A 24,161-nucleotide genomic window follows, 5' to 3' on the forward strand; every position below is an offset into this window, starting at 1 on the left:
TGTGTTCAGTTAGAAATCCGGTGAGCAAATTTGACCGACTTTGATGCTTGCTGTTTTCCCTCTGTGCTCTGTTTGAATGAATACAGCTAAAACACAAAAAGATTCCGCCTCCGTTATTCTCGGTCCTCGATGGATGAGTCCTTTCTTTCTTGCGTTACCCTCCGAGTTTTCCCTCCAGCCCCACGTCGGGGAAACTGTTGGGAGGAATTGGCCAGAAATTTGACGCCTGGTAACCTGTAGAGAATGAGTTGATCCTCTTACTCATTGTCCATCAGCAGGTTTAATGTATTTGTTTATGGCCTAAGTGGTTGGACTGACAGGTGGACCTACTGTACAACAATGTCTTCTTCAGGACTTAGCTGAATCAGATCCATTTGTTTGTTTACTCTACACATTTGTATAATACAATATTGTTAGCTGGCTTTCTTGGCACAAATCCTGACATGGTTCCCACCCCGTGCTGTCACTTTTTGTTGTGCTTTTGGGCAGCGAGCCAAACCATTTTCTCATAGTCAATCCTCTAAAAGCTTGACTTGCCCTGTCATTTCACTGAGCCTTCCTTCACTGTTAAATACATCAGTGCTCTGTGTCTCAGCCTGTTTGAATAATCTTTGATGATATCACGTCCCTCCTCTCCCACTCCCTTCCCTTCTCTTCTCTCCGTTTTTCTTTGTTTCCAGTGTATTTGCGTTGTCTTGGAGGTCTTTTTTTGCAGGATTAACCTCCATCCTTGAAATGTGTCGGCGCTGCCTCCTCCCCTCTGCTCAAAAGCTCTGACACGGGATCATCCTCGCTCCACCCTGCGTCTGATTCTATCTCCCCTCCTGCCCCTCATCTTTCTCTCTCCCTCGCCTCCCGCTGCGTGAACTCTGGGCTGACAGGCTCCTGTAGGGCAGTATGAAGATTGCAGCGTTGGCGCCGAGGAAGCTCGCAGCTCTAATTTGTTTCAAGGTGAAGCGGGGTTCTGTCCGCGTAGACGAGAGGCTCATCAGGCGCCGTGCACGATCCCAGTTAGGGGGCCCTCGTCTCTCTCTCTGGTGCAGCTGCGTGCTGTCTATAAAGCCAAAACATCTGTGGAATGAATTCTCAGGAATGTCTCGCAGATTTACTGACTCCGCAGCGTTAACGACACTGCTGCTCCGCCTTTGATCGGCAGCACAGTGCATTGCATTAAGGTCATTGTCTCTAATACCAGTATAAGCTACGACCTTGGCGTTTTTAAAAACGTGTTCAGGTTGTAGCTTGTCATGTTCGGTATTACACTCCGAGCTCCCTGCAGCTTTATAAAACCATGTCCAAGTCATCAGTGTTCTTGTAATTATTGCAATGCTTGCAGAAAGGTCATGATAACTTATTAACATGTCATAATGAGGTCTCTGCTACGTTTGACATCAATTATGAGCGTCCTGTGGCCTCTCTCAGCTCCGGTTCAAGCAGCCGCCGCTATTTATACCCTGGTGGGACAGGCGCCGGCTCCCCTGTTTGCATGTTGCCTCCAGATGTTCGGGTAGCAACAACATGTGGCTCGCATACAGGAAGCAATCCGTCATTTGACTTTGGCACATTTTTTATTTATTTGTTGCACTTTATCATTTTGGTTGTTTTTTTTTTTTTTTTTTTTGCACTTATGCATCTGTTGAATAATACATCTGCTCCAAACATGGGAATATCTGCCAACAATGCGTCCTGGAAAATGAATGTGCATACGTGCTGGAGAGTTCTCTTCAAACCGCGTGTGTGTGTGTGGGTGCGTGTGTGCGTGGGTGCGTGCGTGTGTGTGTGTGTGTGTGTTTAGTGAAGACAGAAGGTCATGCTAGTTGTAAAAATGAGGTCAAGTGAGGCAGCTTAACAGAAAATCTGTGCAGAGTGTGAATGAAAATGACAGCTTTTCATTTTCTCCACAAACACAAAACACTTGATGTTTTACAGCACGCTTAATAAGGAGGATCCAGCATGGAAACTTTGGATTTATTTATCTTTACACAACAAAAAAAGGATACTTTTTTAGATTTTTATACCTCTGAATCGATCACATTGAGCTGTTTCAGACTCAGAATAACCTCCCTGACCTCCTAACCGAGCTGCATCCCTCCATCAAAACAATTTCCGATCATTGTTTAGCCGACCTCTGTCTCTGAGCGCTCAGCTTGTGCCACTCTTTATTCCCGGGACAGCAAACAGGTGGTAAACACGCTGGTCTTCTCACAATCCTGGCGTCAATACACTCCTCTGCTTTGCTTTTAATATAGACAGGCTGTGAGCTGAATGTCAATAAGTTGTTTTGTGTGCGTCTGCCTCTGACAGATTCTGTCTCTTTGTGTCGCAGAGTACGAAGATGCCAGTTTGTCATCGTGGGTGAACAAGGAGCGCTTCCAAGGATACCTGCAGATTGATGGATTTACACTCTACGAGCTCGGAGAAACAGGTGGCGTGTGCATCAAATATCTCATCCATTATATGTTTCAAATAGATTCTTTCTTTTACATTTTTAAGCACTTCTTTTCTTTTTAGTTTTCGTGCAGATTATTCTCAAACATGCACTTTATTGTGAATGTTGATTCTCGAAGCACAAAGGCAAAGACTACTTTTCAGTAAATATTAAAGCTCCTGTGAGGAGTTTTTAGCCGGTGATGAAAGAGACTGAGATGAACTCTGATGCCTCTTCATGACCTACAAACGTAAACGGAAGACAGTCAGGGCTGAGATTGGTTCCTTCTACATAGTTATTTTATATGACTGCCACCTCTACCACAGGGTTTGGTGTCAGACAGGAAGTGAAACCACATCACCCATCACCACACCTTCTCCACATCCTGCAGAAAGAGCAAAGAATCAAAGATTTTATGTGAGACATTTGAAATAAAGATGTATGAGATTTTCTCTGTCAGAAAACACTCCTTCAAAAATCAGCCAATACCTAAATAACGCTAACCAAAACCTCCTCATGGGGGCTTTAAAAGTTCACTAATTCTAAAGGTGACATCTTTTAATTTGAAAGAAAACATATATGTTTGGGTTAGTCTCTTGTCAAATACACTTCAACAGAAAAAAAAGCAGAAAGTAACGATTATTTCACATTTTAAAATTGTTTTTATTTGTTTCTCTATCTGCAAAGTTTGCTTTTGTCTCTAAAATCATCCCGAAACCAATTGATTGATCACCTTAATGTTTTGCTATCGTTTTATATTTGGGAACTTATCAATTGATTGATGAAGTTTTACGTCAGACCAAAGAATTTGTAAATGTAGATGTAATCTCAGCCACCGGACATTTAATCTTCAGAGTGACACAAACTGCTCTCTGCAGGGAAAGCTGTGCCCACTAATATGAGATAGAGATACAGTATTCTATTTCTCAATGTGCACCGTACTCCCATCAGTGATGCACAATGGTTGGATTTCTCTTATTTAACACATCTCTACAAAACGTGCTGCTCGGTATTGGCAGGTCTGAACACTGAAAAGTCTCTAAAGCGTTCTAATTGGATAAACAGTGTGTGACTGATCGAAGGCGGCGGAGTCCGAGGCTCCTGTCTGTTAAAATAAGTTAGTTTAGAGAGAGTCGAAATCGAAGTGAATTTGCGAAAATAGAATCAACAGCCTTCTCTCTAAAGGGCTTTTCAACGAGGCATCAAGTTTCATTCGCTCCAGCTCGTTGTGGAGAGCTGAAGACTTTTAAAAGCTCTAAAAGACAAAGTGTGAAATCCTGATGGTCTGACATATACTTTAACACAGAGACAAATGGTACTGGGCCGCAGAACGCTTTTTCCCCCCTTATGGGCGACCTTGCTTCAACGTACTGAATCAGTATACTCTCAACCTTTTATTTGTGTCTAATAATGGTCAGTGTAAAATTATTTCATGTCAGTAATAATGATCAAAGTATGTGTAGCATTAGCAGTAACAGCTAATTATGTTAATTCTAGAGGTTGAAGTGCAGCTCTAAGATTCACTTGATATTAATGATTAGAGATTATAATTGGGAGTCGAGGGGTGGGGAAAGGGAGTGGGCTGCTGCAATGAACCAGCCCCCATGATCCAGTGGAATCTACGAGACAAGAGAGATCAGAATATTGATGAATACTCTCAAACTGTTAATTAGATGTGTTTAGGCAGGCGAAACTTAAGGGACAGAAAAACGGAGCTGATGGCAACAAAACCAAGATGAAAAACTAAACCAAAATCTTTTCCACAGATTCACACTCTAACATTGGTATTTTTCTTTAGTGGTGCAAAAAAACTATTTGAAATTCCTTTTCCTCAAGGCTAGAAATGTGCTTGTTGATCAGGAAAACCACAATAGCAACAACAACAAAAAAAAAAAGACTTTGAAGAAGCGTCTCCACTGCAAACGTTTTAACCATGTCAGTAATTAGTATAATTTACATGACTTTTATATCACGGCAGCATGGCAGCATGGCAGCTCTCAGCAGCTCTCAGCAGCCGTTTCCACTTCCTTTTATGCAGCCTTCTTTCACGTAACATCCAGTGTTTCCATGGCAACGATAAAAGTTTCATGTCTGTCATGGTGGCTCATTATGGCGGCCGCCACAACAGGACACGTCCCGTTAGAATTATCAAATTATGGATTTCTATCGCTTTCATAACTGTTGGAAATATTTGAGGTAAAGTAAAAACTAAATTCTGTAAAACTCAATCTTTAATTAATTTAGATATTTTAATAGAAACATTCTAATGAAATTCAACATATTGTACCTTTTTAAATCAAGGTGGAAGGTGAAATATGTGCAAATCCTACTTGAAAATGCTGAATAATTCATATAAAATATTTTTTTTCATGATGCCAAACTGAGCCCCCCTTTTTTTTTTTTTACATACCCTCAAACTATCCACTCAACCACCATGAGTGACCACCAGGGGGCAGGCTGGTTCTCTACTCCCCTCAAAAATGAGCTTTCTAGCCTTAAACCATACACATCTGCAACACAGACCTTTTTTAAGTTGTGTAACAGTTCTTTTTTTTTTTTCCCCTTTTAAGTAGACCTATTTGTCATGGTTTTTTTTTTTTGTTCGAATGGCTCAGAAATAGCTCTTCAACCTGAAAGTGACCACTTGTTTCCTGATCAAACGGAGCAGAAAGCCTTTAGCTAGCTCCATGTTTGAGTGATGAATGAATAAAGCACTCTTTCTTTCTTTTTCCCTCCCTGTTGAGAGGTGATCCGTCTCCTCCAGAGCCTCTTATCCGCCTGCCGTTGTCTTCTCATCCTCTTCTTATTTTTTTTAATTTGTGTGTGTGCATGATTGTGATTTGTAATCCCTGTCTAACACCACAGGCAAATTGGTGGCGATTGGAGTCATCGATGAGAAGGACCCCACAGAGGAGAGTGGCAGGTACAAAGAGCACTCAAAATTAAAAAGCATGGCTCTGAATAAACGACTCCCACTGCTACCACAATAGCTGCTTTCAAATGAAGATAAGTCTTGCTGTTATTGTTCGAGCCTTCCCACAAATTGCAGACAGTGGCTAAAAATAAGGTTATTCTTCTTCTTCCACTCGTGTGGTATTTCACTCTCTTCTCATTTGCTTTTAGATTAAAGACCCTGATTCAGAGGGTGGCCAAGGAATACAGAGAACATTTTAACAGGTAAGGCACGAGTCTGTGAAAGATGAACATCCAATTTATACATTTATTCTGGGATGGTGCGCTCACTGGGGAACCGTCGCCTGTCTTCTCTCACGAGCAAGTTTATGCCTTTGTCTGTTTTCGTTGAGGTTCAGTAGAAAAGGTAATTATGTAAAATGTCAACCCTCCAAATATAGGTGTTTTCTTTTTTTTTTTTCAGCTGTCAGTCAACAAACTCTGCTCCGGTTTGTATTTATGCATAATTTTGTGTTTCTCTCCCGCTCCAGTTGTGAAATAACAACTAGGGATGGGATTTTCATGTTCCACGCTGCGTTGTTTGGACCTGTTCTTTGACTGGAGAGGAACCAATTAAACAAGGCGCTGAATACAAGGGAGGAATATGCAGGAGATGTAGAATATCCTGCCTGTTGTAGTTTTACTTTTTCCTCATAAGGGACAGGAAAGGTCGGCGAGAAAGATGCTTAAAAACAGAATGTGAAGGAAACAAAACGATCAGATTTGGTGTTTATTACTAATTGTAGGTTAGCACAAACAAGGTGGTTGAATTTTGTGAATAACATTAAATAGAGAATAAAAACATAGGAGAAAAGTAAACAGCAGCGTCCTCCTGCTTGTGTCCTGAACCTTAGTCTAAATCGAATAAACAATGTAAAAACAAGCTATCAATCTATTAAAATAATAATCCTGTTTGATTAGAGTAAAATCTGTGTTTAATCATAACTAGTTACAATTTCTAAATACTCGTATTTACTGAAATACTTGAAATCTGCCACATTCAACGGCAAAGAAAGCTACCGGCAGTATTGGAACACAGCCCAAATAGTTGATTTAGAATTTTTAGGTGTCTTAGGCCTCGTCCACATGTAGGTGGGTATTTTTGAAAATTTAGCTTTTTATTGGCGTTTTGGCCTTTCATACGCTAACTGCGTTTTAGGTCACTGAAAACGCACCTTCGGTTAAACTCCCTCCAGGGTGGAGATTGTAGAAACTCCGGTTAAGGTGTTCATGTGTAGACGGGGGAAAATAATATAATGATAATAACTTGTTTTTTTGACAGTAAAGGGAGACTGGATTGTGCAGTGCAGTTCGTCTATTTCACTGATAATCCAACAAAAGAGGAACATCGGGCTTCATGATCAAACACATTTTTTTTGTAATCACATCAGCTGATCATAACCGGCTGTGAAGGTTTCAATTTCTCTTCTGTGAGGGTTCATCACAGTTCATTATCAACATAACACGTTTGTTATGGGACAATCGTGCGTAAGCAGGGTAGTGTGAGTGCGCCCTCAGTCATCAGCTTGGGGACCCGCGCTCAAAACAAACAAAAGTGCTCAGATGAACTGTCCTGCATTCAAATCAGCTGTAAGGTCGCTCCTCTGTGTCCGACCCTCATCTCTGAACACTGCCAGCGCGTCGGCAGGCGAACAAAAAACCCAGGATTTCCTCAAAAGGATTAATCCAAAGGAAGTCTCACATTTCCATCATCATGTTATGCTTAAGCTTTCTCACTCTGCCGCATCATTGTCCGTGTTTCTCAGAAGAGAGATTTCTTTAGCTTTTGAATGAAGGGGTGTATCTCAAACCGCCATGATCAAAGTGTTTCTCCCTCACCAGGCGTTCCCATTAGGGCTGATTGAATTACACAGATCTCTATCATCAGTTCGTCTGCTATCCGCCACACTTCTTCTGTGTTTTGAACATTTTTGAGTGCGAGATCCCCGCTGAGATCAGAGCTACCTGCAGGGCTCTGACGCAGCTCGATGTACTTGCAATTACAAGTCGCAGGTGTCAGTGTCCCCCCCCCCCCTCCCCCCCCTCCCCCCCTCCAGAGGTTCTTGAAGGCAGCGCAATGTCTAGAAGATCACAGGGGAAGACTACAGCATCTCATGGTGCTCACTGTGGTGGTGTGCAGCTCAAACAGTGTTGGTTACATTTGAACAGAGCAGTGAATTCAGCAGTCGGATCTGAGAGGCTGTGTGTGGGTGAAGCTCCCCTCAACCTCGTGCCTACATGTGTGCGTAAATTGCACTTGTGGGAAAGTCTGATTTCATCAGCTGGTGGGCTGAAATTCTGCAACAGTCATTATTGTCTCGACAAGACCAGACAAGTAGATCTGACACAAAGGGTTTTGTCACGAACTGAATCTCTTCTGAGCCATCGTTTGTGATCCAGATAAACACGTCTCTCTCTGTGTGTGCATGTGAACACCACATCCCCAATATGATCAAAACCGGGATAGGGCTCATAACCGGCATACTCAAGTCCATGTAAACACTCAGTGATAAGCTTCCCTAGAATATACATTTAGTTTGAATCGGGCCTCAATGCCACCCTCGAAGATAACCAAAGGAGAGGTCTGTTAATGTTTCCTGACTGAAGCTGTTTTCACACATATATATATATATATATGTATACATGTATATGTATATATACATGTATATATATTTACTCCTGAAAATATCTAGATAATCAGAAGGAGATTCTCCTGACCTTGTTGTTCACATATGCTCCTCACAGCGGCAGACTATCCCTGTCAGACAGGAGAGGGGGCGGGGGGTCTCCTGAGGTAAGATGTGACATAAAAAAATAGATGCAGAAGTAGCAGACGGAGCAACAGAGTCCGCTCCAGGACGCTATAATGAGAATATTCGGCTGTTTGCGTTCACACATACAGCTCCACCGGGAAATATCAGGAGTTTTCTGCAAGTGTGAAAGCCCTATAACTTAAACATTTTAACATTACCACAGGGAGTGTTTGAGTAAATAGTCCAAACTTGAACTTTTTGCAGACATCCGCGAGTGTTTTCCTCAAAGTGTGTTGCTCGTTCTTGCCCTCACATTGCTCCATGCATTCTTGAACACATGCAACTTTCTCAGTTGGCTACTCGCCCCTTGTTGGCCGGTCTGTTCATCACTCAGGCCAAAAAAAAAAAAAAAGAAGAGTCAGTGGGAGTGTGAAGACGGTTCTCGACTGGAAACAGACCCTGTGCTGTAAATATCTTTTTTGAGAAGACAAAGTTTAAAAAAAAAATAAAGTTGTGTAAAGCATCAATATCCCCGCATCAATATGGATTCACCGCCTGTCAGTCATGGACGCGTACTGATGTTTCAAACGGACTTTTTAATGAGTTCTGTTCCCCGGTCTCGCCTGCTATTGTCAGCAAGATTATCCCTGACACAAAATGATTTTATATCGCATCCACTGGATTTATTATAGAGTTCAGCCACTTCATAATCATGGCATTGATATAAGCTCAGGCAGCACCCAGGGGAGAAATGTGCAAGATGTAGCTATGATTCAATATGAATATAATATATATGTAGAGGCCTACATAATCAGTCATTCAGTGGAAGTCAGTCTCTGGACTTCTCCCCGTCCCCCCGTCCCCCCGTCCCCCCGTCCCTTCTCCCCCCAGTCTACCCACAATACACTCTGCTCCGACATAGTGCTGCACAATGAGATACAAATTGAATTCCTCCTCCTGCCTTATCGTTTAGATAAATCACCTGAGTCGCTTCTGTGGTTGGAGGAGACTGGGAGGAAACACGAGACGGCCCAGGAAGGCGCTTTGGGGATATATACATTTTTTTTTTATCTCTGCTTGGAAGAAAATCATCCCAGTTTTCCATAGTGAGAACACGGGATTCCATTAAATGTGATTTTTTTTTTTTTTTTTCTGTATTGTGCAGGAAAGTCAGTGTCCCAGTTTATTGTAGTGATATGAAGCCCACTGAGACAGAAAAAAAAAAAACCCTCTCTATTTTTAGTGTTTTACATGTTGTTTTTGATGCTCTGTTTCCTTTTCTCACGCCTCTGATTTGTCTTGCTTCCCCCCCAGAGACTTCCAGTTTGGCCACATGGACGGGAACGACTACATTAACAGCCTCATTATGGGGTGAGTTTTCACATCTAACTTGCCTCTTCCTCTCTTCTGATGTCACCCCTCGTCTTTCCCTAGCACTCAGTACCTTCTGTCAGATACTTAACCAGGTTGAGAGTGACTCATGACGCCAGCTTCTACTGTAAAAGACGCTCTCTTGTGGAGAAGTCAATTACACAGACGGACTGTCATTTCTTTCTTTTAGTGCTGCCGGCAATTTAAACGCCCCCCCTGCCCCGCCGTCATGCACTGACGCTTACAAAGGAAGCACACAAAGGTGGAAAAGGCTGCTGGAAATCTTCTCATGTGAGAGGCGGGATTGTAAGAGCGATATAGGAGGTATAAGGCAATGCATGGATTAAATCTATAGCGGCCATGTGATTTAATAGCTTGACAAAGATCTGCACTAATGACGCCGAGAGAGCCCCGCTGCAAAAACTCTGCGCCCACGCCGAGGCCGACTGTATGCGTGTGTTACCCTGAAAGGGCCCTGCAACTGACATCCCACACTTTTAATTAGACAGAGCCCCCCCCGCTAGTGTTACAGACCAGCAGGGCTGAAGCAGTTGGCGTGTCTGTTTTGTGTCTACCAAACCTACTGTATCTAATTATGTGTCTTTGTGTAATGTGGGTGTAGTGTGTAAGAATCCGCGAGCGTAATAGACCGCTACAGGATGTTCTTTTAATTTGAGCATGTTATTGTTTGTATGATGGCGATTATAACCGACACGGTCTCCAAAGTGCTCTGTAATTAAAAGTGTGTCAGCGCGTACAGTAGAAGTCATTTTGGGATGCATGACAACACTGAGCGAGCAGATTCTTAGACGGTTCTTCAGATCGGACAGACAGTGTTTTATTTTTGGATGAAAGAGGTGATGAGCTTTCCTATTTTTTTTTTTTTTTTACGAGTATATATTACATGTATTTCCTCAGGTTTCACAGGGCTGATTCTGGCCGCTGCAGCACTGGATTAATTGCCCTCCTTTGAGGAATGAAATCCTGGCCTGTCAATGTCCACTAATTCTCTCCCTTAGGAGAGCCGTGGAAATAAATCTGATGGCTTTTTATCCCTCTTTCTGTCATCGCAGCGATTACTGTGTTCTGGCAGCGGTCTGTCTGGCGTAAGGCTGCCCCGGCTTTCACCAGAGGCACATAGACGCGCTTAGGAAAACGCACCGTCGCTCACACACATACAAGCATGAGCACCACTCTGAGCCCGAGGCTGTCTCTGCCTCTGTTTAAACGTGGGATTATTGCTAACCCCTTATATAGAATGCATTGTGGGCTGTGAAAATCCTGAAGTGATGTGAGGTGACTGTAAAGCCCCTGTGGGAAGAGGAAAGTTGTTACCATAGGAGGTGAATGAGTAGAGGGATCATTACGTCCACACAAAGCAGCCGTCATTTCATTTGCATACTAAATGGCGCCTTTGTGGAACCTCTAATAAATGTGTTTTTGGAAACGCTCACCATTCGAGCGGCTAACGAGTGACAATAGCAAGTCTCGGCTAACAAGTTTACAGTTTTTAATGAAGTCCTCCTTCAATAATTAAAGCTCAGAAAAAATGCCTCTGGTAACAAAAAAGGGAAAAGAAAACTTGAGGAAAAAAGAACTAATGAACTGCTGATAATGAGACTCATTAAATAAGTAAAAAAAAAAAAAAATGAGTACGCTATGGATCTTACGGAATGAATGCGATTTATTTTTAAATATTTACAAAGATTTTAGAGAATCCAAGTATTAGTTTTTACTAGGAGCTAGATAAGAAGGTTGTAAGCCACACACTGCATTAAGGGACGCTGGTGGCTGAGGGGGCTTGTTGTGCACCATGTACAGAGGCGAGTGTCCTCGGAGCGGGCGGCCCAGGTTTGGCTCCTCTCCCGAGCGTTGTTCCCCACCCTCTCTCTAACCCTATCCCCAGTTTCCGTCTCTATCCACTGTCCTGTATCTCCAATAATGGCACAAAAGGCATGTTTGCTAAGAGATTGAGTCACCGCGTAAAAGTCCCAGAAACAACAAATTCTCAATTTCTTTTCTTATTTTGCAAGAAAAAGTGGAAACAAGAAGATCGTGAGTGAAGTTCGGAGGTGCTGGTCATCTTTGAAAGAGCTGTGCCTGTAGCTGCTTCCCCCTGCTCCTAGCCTTGATGCTAACATAGGCTAGCTACATAATCAAAGCACACATATTAGAGCGGTATCTTTGCTCCCCCCTTAACTCTCCACAAAAAGCCTGACAGAGTGATTCCTCCTGTTTGCAGCGTACATGTTATGACCATGCTAATCTATGCTAACTTTACTAAACACACAGGTAAAGAGTAGCACTGAAAGGTTAGGCAGGAGAGCAAGTTAAGTGTATTTACTCAAAACTCTGAAGTTTCCTTTAATAATAAACTTCAAAAGTGAAAATAATGATTAGCCCTAATTATACTGCAGCTCACAGGATATGACTTTAATGTGTGCTTTCAAGCTGTTTTAATGCTATAGCACAGTATATGACCCTTCATTATGGGCGGCAAACCCCGGTAGTCTCCACTCACAGAGGTGCAAAGGCTAATCCATATTTATTTTAAATGGGTGCCATCTGTTGCAGTAGGCCGGATATCAGATGGAATACACACTTGTGTTGTGTGTGTGTGTGTGTGTGTGTGATTGCATTTCTCAGCTGGACAGAGTTGTGGGGCGTTGATGAGTCTGCTGCCCAGGCGTGTGTGTGTTTGCGCTCCTGATCGCAGCTGGGTGGTGGATTGGGACAGTGATGGATACGAGCGTGTGTGCGTGCGTCTGTGATGTGAAATTTGTTGCCGGGTTGAGTAACACCGCAGGGATGTGTGTGTGGCAGCGCTGTGATGGACTGTTGGTGTGCCCGAGCGTATGTGTGTGTGTGTGTGTGTGTGTGTTTCTAAGCACTTGGATACCTTATCTAAGCCTGGGTTTGCTGCTTTGTGCGAGACATGTGAAAGAGGGATTGCTTGTTTATATGACCTTGTTTGTTATCTCGCTGAGCTCTGTAATTCCTCTGCTGATGTGTGGAAGTAAGAGGGCTTGAGAGCCAACAGTGTGTGTGTTTCTGTTTCTGTGTTTTCTTCTAAAAATGAGGCAACACCACTGGACTTCTCGGCTTCTTTGTGTATGTTTAGTCTCAGTATGGATGCAGAGTTACTTTCTGCTGGACTCCCTGCAATTCCCTTGTCAGCTGTAATTTGCAGAGGTCTCTTTAACTGTGACCGGCATGGACCCATACAGCCCCTGAGTTGCACGCGGTTTGCATAAAAGATAGAAGAAATGCCACCCTGAAATAGGCCAGGCTGCAGAATCCTCCCTTTGAAAGAACGCCCATGGGAAAAGTTAGGTTTCTCTTCGTACAAAGCCTTTGTTTATCCCTCTGTTGTAATCTCCGTGTTGCAATTTGTTCTTTAAGAAACCACAATTTGTTCGTACCTAATGATGCACTTTGATAATGGCAGCTCAAGGTGCTGAGGTGAAGAAGATTAAAAGCTGTGTATTCTTGTTTTCCTCAGCGAGGTGACGGTGCCCTCCGTTATCATCCTCAACACTTCCAACGAGCAGTACTTCCTTCCCAGCGAGCCAATCGAGACCATGGAGCAGCTGGTCCAATTCATCAACAGCGTTTTGAACGGTTCTGCACAGGTACAAATCTTTCCCGTCTTCCCTCCTTCCTCTCCCACTCCTGCTTCCTGTTTATGCATTCAGCTCAGTGCAGCCCCCCCCCCCCCTTTCCTCTCTTGTGTTGTACCATTGTAATCACACCAGTAGTCTTCATTAATCAGGCATGTTGCCTTGCATTCTAAGTCCCTCCTGGAAAATATTTTCCCCCCAGATGAGGTATTTCTGCAATCTTCTTTTGCATGTTTAGATTTCATACCGCTGTCTCTTCTGAATAGATTATCTGCAATAATTCTGTCGTCTTACTCACACACTGGAATTACTACACGACTCTGTATTGTGTTCTAATCCGGAAAAAGAAATGTCACCGCTCTCCCCACTCGACACGAAACTCACCAGATGTATGAAACCATAAGCCAAACAGCCAGAGGTCCTCCTCTTTGTTTCTTTTCTTTTTTTCCCCCCCTAACAAAAGGTCCGAGCTATTTTTTGCTCAGCAAAACAAACCGCCGCCGCCCACCAAATAAACAGGAACAGAAACCTCCATGTTTCTGCAGTTCGGTTCGAGCCAAAGCCTGGACAGCTTCAGCCTGTTAAACGTCGGCGATGAGGTGTCTCAGGGCTGGTTTGTGTGTCATGCAGAAAAACACCCAATAATGACAGTTATATGCATTCAAATGCAATTAAACTGATGAACATGGTGCAAAAAGCATCAGTAGTTTCTTTAAGGAGGCCTTTTGCGTCTTTTCTTAGGAATGTGGAAACTTCTTGCGTTTCTCCTGAGAAGCCCAAACACAAACCAGTCAGAGAAAGACAGAGTTGACCGGCCTCAGGGTCTCTTTTGTGGAGTTATTCCGAGAAAATCTCCGCTTCCATGTCTTCCATGGTTCATAAAACGAATTTCTTAATCCTCGATCATTTGCCCATTTGAAATGAAGCAAGAACAACTTTATAAAAAATGAAAAATCCTTCCTCCGTACTTAGGCAGTCGTCACACAGCGTAAGCCTAAGTCTGTGCAACAGCTGTTTCCACAGAAATCATCTCCTGCCCACCTCCAGCGCGTCGACAGAAGTCTTGCTCAGTCATTGCTCACTAATTGGCCGTCCTGACGAATTAGCGTTGGGACGGATCACTCATCCACAGTCCAGGTGGTGTTTCCAATAAATGAGCTCAGGCAGACGGGACCTGCTGGACAGTAAACAAACCAGGGTGGAAGCAGTTAATCAAACAATGCTTTAAATGTCTGACCATATGAACAAGAAGATGCTGTTATGTTACTTTGGGAAATGCCCCAAGTTATTGCATCAGATTAAACACTACAAACTGCAGTAGTTCATATGTAGGCATTAAATGTTGTGTCTCTCTGCAGGCATACGGAGGAGATGGCATCATCCAGAGGATCAAACGCGTGGCCTTTGATGCTCGATCCACCATTATGGTAAGTGAGAGTTCAAACCAGGCTGCTACATATACACGCATTTTTCCCTCTGACTTCACCTGTAGTTTCCCCTGCCAGACCCCCGAGTATTTTATCTGTTCATCGCCCGAGTGGGCTGATGTGAGAAAACACCAGGATATTCTCCAGAGAATTCATCTCAAGTCAGTGCATTGATAAAAGCAAATATTCTCATTACGCCGTCGTATAGCAGACTCTGTTGCTTCGTCAGCTACTTCTGCGTCGTTTTTTTTTTTTTTACGTCATGTCTCACCTCAGGAAACCCCCCCCCCCCCCCCCTTCCTGTCTGACAGAGGGTCAGGAGAATCTCCGGGGCAGGCCTCCTAAAATCATCTCGATATTTTCAGAAGTGCAGATGTCACAGTCACTCTCTTTTTTTTTTTTTAAGCTCTGTTTTGGTCTCCACCAGCTTGACGTCAGTTTCATGTTTTTAGCAGCTTAAATTCCCTTTTGTTAGCTACTTCCTGTCTGCTGTTTGGTGGTGAAAAGGGCCCATGAAGTCCAGAGTAGGACATATAAAGGCGGATAAACCAAAGCAATGGGCTGCAGGGAGAGAAACGCTTTTAGCAAAACTGCAGACTAGAATGATAATAATTTTTTTTTGGCTCGTTCACATAACATAGTCATTTGATTATATAATGCATATTACGATTTTAATAAGGTTGGTTTAAAGTTACTTTGATTGATTTACCAAAGTGACCTGCTACAATAATTGGTGTTCTTCAGTTCCAGCCCTGATTTCTCTACAGCTCTACATTTAAACCAATCATCATCATTATTATTATTATTATACTCCTGAACACCTTGCTTCTCACCCTGCTTCACCTTGACTCTGTTTGCCCGTCGAGGGTAAATACCGTGTATATATGCAACCTGTGCCAAGTTCAGTAAAGCTGTAATACAAATGCCCCGAGTTTCCTGCTCTCTCCCTGTGGGAATAAAAAACAACTTTCAGAGGACGAAACCTGGAGAATGCAATGCAGGCAGTAAACACAGACCGGGCAGGGAGAAAGCAGGCAGCAGAGCGGGAGGAGGAGGAGGTGGAGTAATGAGGCAGCAGAGAGGGTCAGGAGGCTGAACCTGCTTCTCCTCCCACTTTGTCTCTGAAGTTGCTGCTTCTTTTTGGGAGAACGGGTGTATTTTTACCGAGGGTGTGATAGGAATGTAAATACAGCTGTGTTGTTGGTGCTGAAACCACGGGTAGTAGAGCTGCCCTTAACTGTGTCCTTAAAGAAATGCAGAAAAACTCTTAGAGGGAAATTATAGATTTCTATTTAAGGAAAAGGTGAGATAAAAGGTAGAGGGACTTCTGGAGCTTGTAGAAGTATTTTTCCTGAAGGTTTAACATTTCAGCTGTCCAGCAAGAAAAGTCTTAAATGGACTCAGGCTGTCAGAAATCGTCAAATCTTTTGCTTTTTGTCATAAAGCCGTGTTAGAGCATCATTTTCAGGATTTCACTGGATTCACTGCAAGCAATTAGCACCAAAGTAAGAATCTGCGTCCTGTCTAAAGGGTTCGTTTTTCACCTGTAAGAGAGAGGAAATAATCCCCCCCCCCCCCCTTCTTGCTTCCCTAAATTTAGCATGCTGCAAGTATCACCATGGCTACTCTCGCTCACGGTGCCATGATATGACACAGAGGAGATAGGCAGCAGCTATCACCTTGCCCCCAGAGAGTCCATCTAAATGCACGTCTGACAGGAGCATGAGGGAGCAGCCATTAGACCCAATGACTCATAGCCAGCTCTGTTAGCATAGCATACCCATTTCTACCTCGTGTAGCATCACAGCAGTGGCAATTACCATCCCTCTTCCAGTGGCAGTGACCGGAGGGGATGTGAATATTTCTCGTCTTCTCGGCTCAGCGGCTGACAGAAGTTGTGACTGAGGACCCCCTTCTAGGTACATTGTATCCTATTATATTAGAGCCAAATGATGAATCCTGCTATAAAAAAGGCCAAGTGACGCCATTTTCTCTTGGTTCATTTGAAGAGGAATTTGCAAAGTTGTCCTTCAGTAAGCGGGGGCCGTCTTTGTGCTCTGTGGAGACGAGGGGTTGTGTTTCTAACAGTGTGTGTGTGTGTGTGTGTATACCCTTAAATAAGCTTCATTTTTATCTTCAAGATCAGATCATGGATGTGAAATCGACGTTCTTGTCATGATTTCTTTTCATGTCCACGACTTAGAACGTTTTCAGAATAGCAAATTAAATGATATAGCAAACAAAAGAAGAAGCCGGCTTTGTGTGTACAGAAAACATCTTCTCACAGACTGGTTAGTAACAGTGAGTGTTTGAAGTGTGAGATTTCTTCATTTGTTTCACTTCAAACTCTTACCGCGTAATAGTACAACAAACCCCAGAGGATTACAGATAAAAGGCTACAACTCTTCAATATGGCCGTGAATGTAAACACAAACCAAAACAAACAGGGCAAATGAGACTGGAATAAAACAATACAGGCTCTCTTAAATTATGAGTGAAATTTAATTCATTCTAAAATATTAAAGCCTGCCGAGTTTCTGCAAATGATTTGTGACCTGGCTTCTGAACACACTCAGCCCAGCTTAATGGTCTAATGCTAATGAATGAATATATGAATGAATAAAAACATAAAAGGCAGTCTGCAATCTTTTAACACAAAATATTTTTGGATCAGCCCTCCAATAGTAATTTAATTCACTCTACTTAAAGCGGTGAGGCTTTCATTACTGCAAACACCGGCTGTAAATAGAGATGTAACACTTTTATTAAACGGCCCAACTACACATTCTGCACCTGTGCTTCATTGTTTTTAAAGGTGCTGAAAGAATGCAAGAAGTAAAGCGTTTGTTTGTGTGATCTCTGTGGCACAAACAAAATAACTACCAGGGCCGGATTCTACCAATTTAAGGTCGAGGGCAAAAATGAGCTCCTGGCCCCCCTTCATCCTTGGTCTTCCCACTTTCTCAGTTTGTGCATTTAATATTTGCCTGAGCAGTGCACCTGCCACCTTACTTATATTTAATCCCAAACCCTAAGACTCAAATCACACCTGGAATATGATCCCAAACTCCAGCGAGTGGTAACTTTTAAATCTGAATGAGTCGGCACTTTCTTTTTCTGTATACATTCATTCGGACATTGTCTCCAAGGGAAATCGGGGTTATCATGTTGAACATCCTGTCCAATGACATGATTAGTTGACAGAGGAGCTGCGCCAGCTTTTCCAATAACCAGTTAATTTCACCGTTTGTATGGCCATTTTTTTTTTCTGCATCATATTTAACAATTTATCTTAGTAGCTAACTAGCCATGTACGAAGAGGACATCCCGACTTTATTTTTGGCAAAGCTCTAATCGGTCAATTTGCTACTGTGATATTAAAGCACTGAGCGCTTTCGCATCAACGGCAGTTAAGTTCTTAAGGGCTCATTGTTTAGGGAGGAAAATGGAGATTCTGCATAGTAGTGCTACCTACCAATCTAAGTTGTTAATATGATTTAAATAAACAAAAAAAAATGAGGGTGCAATATCCATAAAGAGTCCACTGGATTTAAAAATTGTAAATAACAGAAGCCTAAATGTCATCTTTTCTCTCTTCTGTTTGTTCTTGCTGTTCTCTTTTATTCCATTATTTCTCTAACACTCTCCCATTTTTGTCTTCCTCTCATCTTTTACCGCCTCTGTCAACACATCAGTCAGTGTTTCGCAGCTCTCCACTGCTCGGCTGCTTCCTCTTCGGCCTACCGCTGGGTGTAATTAGCCTGATGTGCTATGGCATCTGCACGGCCGAGTCGGATGACGGGCCAGATGACATTGACGCGCTCAAGAGGGAGGGCCTGACTGACGAGGAGGAGGAGGAAGAGGAGGAGGAGGAAGAGGAGGAGGAGAGGCAACGCGCCGCTGAGCTGGAGGGCCCCGACGACGACGAAGACGACGGCGGGGAGAAGGATCCCGAGGAGAAGAAAACCGATTAACACAGGGGGCTCCCCGCCGGATACAGGATGATAGGCCTCGTCGAAATTCAGTGACATGAAACTCGAAGACATATCAATGTATTACAGTTCTGCTTCTTTGTCTTTCATATCACTTCCCCTTAACGCCCCTCTAGCACAGACCCCCCACCCCCCCACCCCCCCCCCCCCCCCCCCACCCCCCCACCCCCACCCCCCTTTGAGTTCTGTGTGTCAGTTTATAAGGTCAGCTGCTTAGCAGAGCCATCGAATCACGTTTCAAAGACGAGAAGGGATGGCTGTGAACCAAAAATACAACTTATTTATTATGATTGGACAAACTAGTGGTTTTCTCCATGTGATATGTTACCCTTTCTTTGTTTTGTTGTTTTTGTAACCACCTCAATGCCCTTATTATATCTTTATTTGTTTTGGTCATATTCCACATTTTCTTTCATTTACTGTTCAATATGTTAGCCTAGAATATTAGAAGCTGTAGATAGTAGATATATCTTGCCTTCAAACTGAATTCAACTTAAATACAGAGACATTTTGTTCCCCATCCCCCCCCCCCCCCCCACCTCAAAGTGTGTGTAGGCTTAAGTGATTGGCGTTTAGAAAGCAAAGGAAGTGCCCAAGAAGGAAAATCTGCCATAAGTGAATCGTGCTTTTTCTATTGTATGTTATTGCCTGAAATGAGTTCTTCTTCTAAGGAATGCAAAGTGCCGAGCATTTCATGTTATGTCTCATCCCAGCCACCTGTAAGCTGTTACTGTCCATTCATAAACAGAGCTGATGGAGAACAGCTGGAATGGTAATTGGTTTCAGTCTGTCTGATGCTGAAATATGGCAAATGCACTTTTTTTTTTTTTTTTTTTTTTTTTTTTTTTTTGGTACTTGTTTCAAACCCAGCCTGCTCAAAATTCCCAGTGTAGACGGGTTGTACCTGTGCAGCAGACACCCATAACATGCACCAGTAGTTCCTGCAGCTTTTAACAAGACGTATTCTTCGGATGGACTGGCTCTGTCTGCTTCCATATTACAATCTGTTCCCCGTCACTGGTTGCTATTATTGAATTCGGTAGGCAGGTTGAAGTTTACATCCAAATGTACTGAGAAGTACAGCGAGGGTTTAAAATATAAGGACCATCTTCCTACTACTAAGCCCCCTCCTCTTTTTTTTTTCTTGGTATAAAATAACTGAGAGTGGAGGGTGTTTTCAGCTTTCTCGAGGCAAATTCATCTCGATCCAGCTCTTGTGTCCTTGTGAGGAAGTGGATGTAATAATGGCTGATATCAAGTAGAGGGTTATGGCTTCCTCCAGGGCAAAGGTTGGCCACTTCACTTTATGACAAGAGCAAGTGTTCCTGGAATCTGCTGCACTCAGTGTAATATTTTTATGAGAAACACACAGTGGAGTGCACCTTGTTGGATTTAGGGTCTGATGGTGCCTTTTACTCAGCGGGGGCACTTCAAAGCAACCTGAGAGCTTGTGACATCATCTTGAGAGTTAGGAGAACATGTGTCCTTAAAGAAGGCAATAAAAATGACAGAAAACCTGCTTAATGAACACCAAGTCTCAGGCTTCGACTTAGTGGTGTTTCCATGGCGTTAGGTCATTTCAACCCTTCTCGCATTTGTTGCCTGGAACTACAATCCATTTTAAAACCAGTGAGAAGAGCTACGGAGCCCCTGAAGTCTCAAAAAGTAATATCTTATGCACACAAATGATGAGATAATTATCTTTTTTGCCCACTAGTTATTATGTTGTGTGCACAAGCTATCATCTAACTTGTGCAAACAATGTGTGACGCAGTGCACCAGTTAATATCTTCTTTGCAATATCTAATTGACTCGCAGAAAAATATAAAACATTTGCATTCAGTAAAAAATATTTTCAAATTACAAGAAAGTCAAAAACTGACGATGTAATTAGTATGTTCACTTTCCTGCTTGGAGAAGACAATTTAAACTACTTCAATGTCTGACGCACATACATGAAGCTACAGGTAGCAGCTGTTTAGCTTAGCTTCAAAACAATTCAGGGCAATGGCTTAGCCTTGTTCAGTCACATGATGATGAAATCCACCAGCAGACACTTTAAAAGGTACTAATACAATCTTTAAAGCTACATCTTAAAATTATAACTTTGTGTGAGTCTTCTTTAGTTGCCTTACACTAATAATTTATCAGACAATGTTAGCTATAAGGTAGCTAACAAGCTTAGGAAAGAGGCAAGCTAGCTTTGGTGTTTATGCTAAGCTAAGCTAAGCTAATCAGCTGCTGGCTCTAGTTTTATAACCATTCAGATGATATATTTGTGTTTCAGTCTTCTCTTCCAATTCCAAGCAGGACAGGAAATCATTTGTGTTTTTACATTATTCACCAGAAACATTCATGCAGCCAAAGGCCGACGTGACGCACAGAGCTGCAAAGTAATTAGAAGTTTGAAATGAGCAATGAAGGCGTCTGTAACAGGCTTTCTCTCAAGGGGGGGGGGGGCTTTTAACACGCTGTAATGAACGAGCATTAAGTTCATGCTTGACCTCGGGAACAGAAGTGCAACACATTCATCTTAACGCTCCACTCTTGTAGATCCACGTCCTGATTTATTTCACACATTTTGGTAAAGTTTCACAGACTCGTTGACAACACAGCAGACCCCGTTAAGATTTTAAGAGTGGGCCTTGAGACGATATTTTCAAAAAGGGTAATGAATGTTTGGAGCTAGTTTCCCCATTGTGTAACTTTGTGTCTTGACAGCTGAGGAATAAGACGGCTCCAGGATTTGATATAAATGTGTCATCGCTCTTTTTCGTTTGTGCTTTTGCAGCTCAGTTAATCTCGTACCTTGGTCGACTTAGGCGCCTCAACCTAAGCACACTTGTTGTTTTGAATACGCAGAGTTTTTCTGTGTTGTTACTGTGAAACTGCACTTACGGAAACCATGCCCTCGCCTTGCCTTCTGGTCTTTGTAGTTGCCTACCATTCTCTGCCAAACTTCCTTATTGGGGTTGAATTGAGACTGTCACACTTTATTACAGGATTGAAAGATTGAAATAAAGATTGTCCTCTTTTTTTTTTCTCGTCGACTGCTTTCTATGTTTTCCCTTACATTGACATCTTTTTTTTTTTCTGCCTGTCTTCCACTTAGACATCTATTTCTCCATCTGTCTCCAACTGTCACGCGCGCAAATGTTTTTCTTTCTCGGCGATCGTAATCCGAGGTAGAGGTGTCTCCTCAATTATAGCCTCGCATAATCACATTTTGGGATATCTCGGCTTAACCGCGGCTGATTGCATTTCTTGATGTGAAACTCATTTATTTTGCTTCTCCTTTGGGAATAACGGCGCTCACTAGACAGAGACGTGACTCTACATAATGGAAAAAGCACAATGTGGCTGTGTACTTCCTGAAAACTGACCCTCGCTCAGTTAGAGAGATTGAAGTGGGGGGGGGGGGGTAACTTTTGGAAACGGTGATTGGTTGGTTTTATGGTCTGAAAAAGAAGGATGTTCATTTTCCATCTCCTGTCGTTCGAGGGATAAATTACCACAAAGAGGGAGATAATATATGACTACATCAGAATCAGTGTCATTGAGTGGTGCTGACGCAAAAGTAATTCATCGCTCAATTACCCCGCTATATATTCCGAGAATGAGTTTTATCGTGTGGCAAATGAAGGAGGCCTGCTGTCTCTTTTTCTTTCTCAGGACCAACAATCTAGCACACCAGACAAGGGCAATTACACCGCTGCTCGTTCTGACGCCTGTCTTATGTTGAACTGGCAAATTAAAGCGAGATAGCAATCATCTCATTTCTGAATCACATGGGAGGTTCTCCGGGTCGTCTGTTGGGTCAAGGTAAAGAGATGGGCAGTGATTTGAGTTAATGCTTTGGGGATGTATCTCGAGGCTCAGTTTGAGTCAATCAACTCGATGAGAAGTGGATGATTTCCTTTTGCTCCGCTATGGGAATAAGCCTTCTCTCGTTCTCTGTGGAGGTTTTTGCAGCTCTTCGTTAGAAATGCTGCGTTGTTAACACATTTTGTCTGATAGATGGTTACAGCTGCTGAAGTCCATCTGTTTGCTGCTGCCTTCTTTTTTTTTTTTTTTTAAAACACCTCAATGCCTAATTAGGCAAACAATGTAGGTAAACGTGCCCTTTTGAGAGATCAGCCCCTTCAATAAACAGCTTTTTTTTGTGTGTGTGTTTTTCGCTCCATCGTCAGCAGTTAGATAATGTCTTGCAGCAGCCCCGTCTGACTATTTTTTTTCTCGGTGCTGCGACTTCACGTCGAAGGTTCAGCTCGGTTTAATAGCCGCTTGTCAGCTTGTCAGTCGATAGATGGTGCTTGTTACTGTTGTTTTCTTCTGAACGGCCTGACATTTTGGAAAACTTTTCTTCAGGGCCGTGTGAAAATGACTGCCTGCAACTGTTGCCCATCAAAGCTCATCGAACACACACACACACACACACACACACACACACACACACACACACACACACTCCTGCAGAGGATACTATCTGGAAGATGAAAAGAAGCTATCATAAACACATTGGAGACAAAAAGACAGTGTTTCAAAAATATCTACTAAATTGTTCATTGTGATTCTTTATGATGGATTATTAGTCAGAAAACAGAAAATGAAGTCATAAAATGATTGAATGATTGTGTTGGGCTGTTATCACAGATTTTAAGATGATTTTTTATCTATTTTAACATGCTATTATGTAAACCTCAGTTCTCCATAGGACCCAGCCTGCATGTTGCCACATCTGTTTACCATCCACTTCCTGTACACCCCATGTTTTCAGTTCTCTTATATGCAGCACTACAGCTAAAAGAGGAAAGATTTACTCAATAAAAATGAACACTAGTACCATTATTAAAACTATATTTGAACAATCGGCTAGATTTTAGCTATATGCAAGCTGCGTAATTGTAAGACAAGCTTAGTAAACTAATCTCACTTTTGTTTAAATAGCTATTTCTTCATTCTTGAGATGAGATGAGATTCAACTTTATTGTCATTACACATATACAAGTACAGAGTAACGAAATGAGGTTTGGCATCTCACCAGAAGTGCAATAAGCAGAAAGTGCAAGAATCTGTGCTATGTACAAGTAATTACAAAATTTACAGATGTAGACTAAAAAAAAAGTGAATTATTGGGTATATATGGCTGGATTAATGGGGTGCTATAAATATAAATAAATGCTATAAATATAAGTATATTCTTCAGATCATAATATACAGATTAAGGTGCAGTGAGCATGCTATACTAGATTACAGATAATATACAGATATATATATATGTATATATATATATACAGATAATATATCTTACAAGATATCGTGCAAAAAAGCTTTGTCCTTCTGAGACCTCGTTAAAAAAAACAATGTTTTATTGCAGAACTTTTACCTTGTATGAGCATTGGAAAGACGAACGTCTTATGAGCTCCTTTTTAAAATTTGAATTCAACACTAATGTTTGCCGCCTAGCGTTCACTTTTAGACAGTGGTCGGTTCCTCGGGGCTCGGTCAAGGTCTTAGACTAAATATTAATGGACGAAGCCTGAGCGACGTCACCCATCTGTCACTGCACCCATCGATGGCGGTCTCCCTGCTGGAAATCCTGTCTCACCCTAACTTTC

At 42.4% G+C, this 24,161-nt stretch overlaps 1 protein-coding gene across 1 annotated transcript in view; it reads left to right on the top strand.

Moving 5' to 3' along the window:
• The window catches only part of LOC132993974 (protein disulfide-isomerase TMX3-like), a 33,943-nt gene extending 12,364 nt beyond the window's left edge, over window positions 1-21,579 (top strand). Inside the window, exons 10-16 of the mRNA XM_061064009.1 lie at window positions 2,327-2,425; window positions 5,294-5,351; window positions 5,552-5,605; window positions 9,448-9,504; window positions 13,007-13,136; window positions 14,483-14,551; window positions 18,247-21,579. Coding sequence (XP_060919992.1) covers window positions 2,327-2,425; window positions 5,294-5,351; window positions 5,552-5,605; window positions 9,448-9,504; window positions 13,007-13,136; window positions 14,483-14,551; window positions 18,247-18,525 — 746 coding nt within the window. The 3' untranslated portion in view covers window positions 18,526-21,579. The remainder of the gene's footprint in view (window positions 1-2,326; window positions 2,426-5,293; window positions 5,352-5,551; window positions 5,606-9,447; window positions 9,505-13,006; window positions 13,137-14,482; window positions 14,552-18,246) is intronic.
• Window positions 21,580-24,161: the final 2,582 nt, after the last annotated feature.

The sequence above is a fragment of the Labrus mixtus genome, chromosome 19 (assembly GCF_963584025.1).
Source record: "Labrus mixtus chromosome 19, fLabMix1.1, whole genome shotgun sequence".
NCBI lineage: Eukaryota > Metazoa > Chordata > Actinopteri > Labriformes > Labridae > Labrus > Labrus mixtus.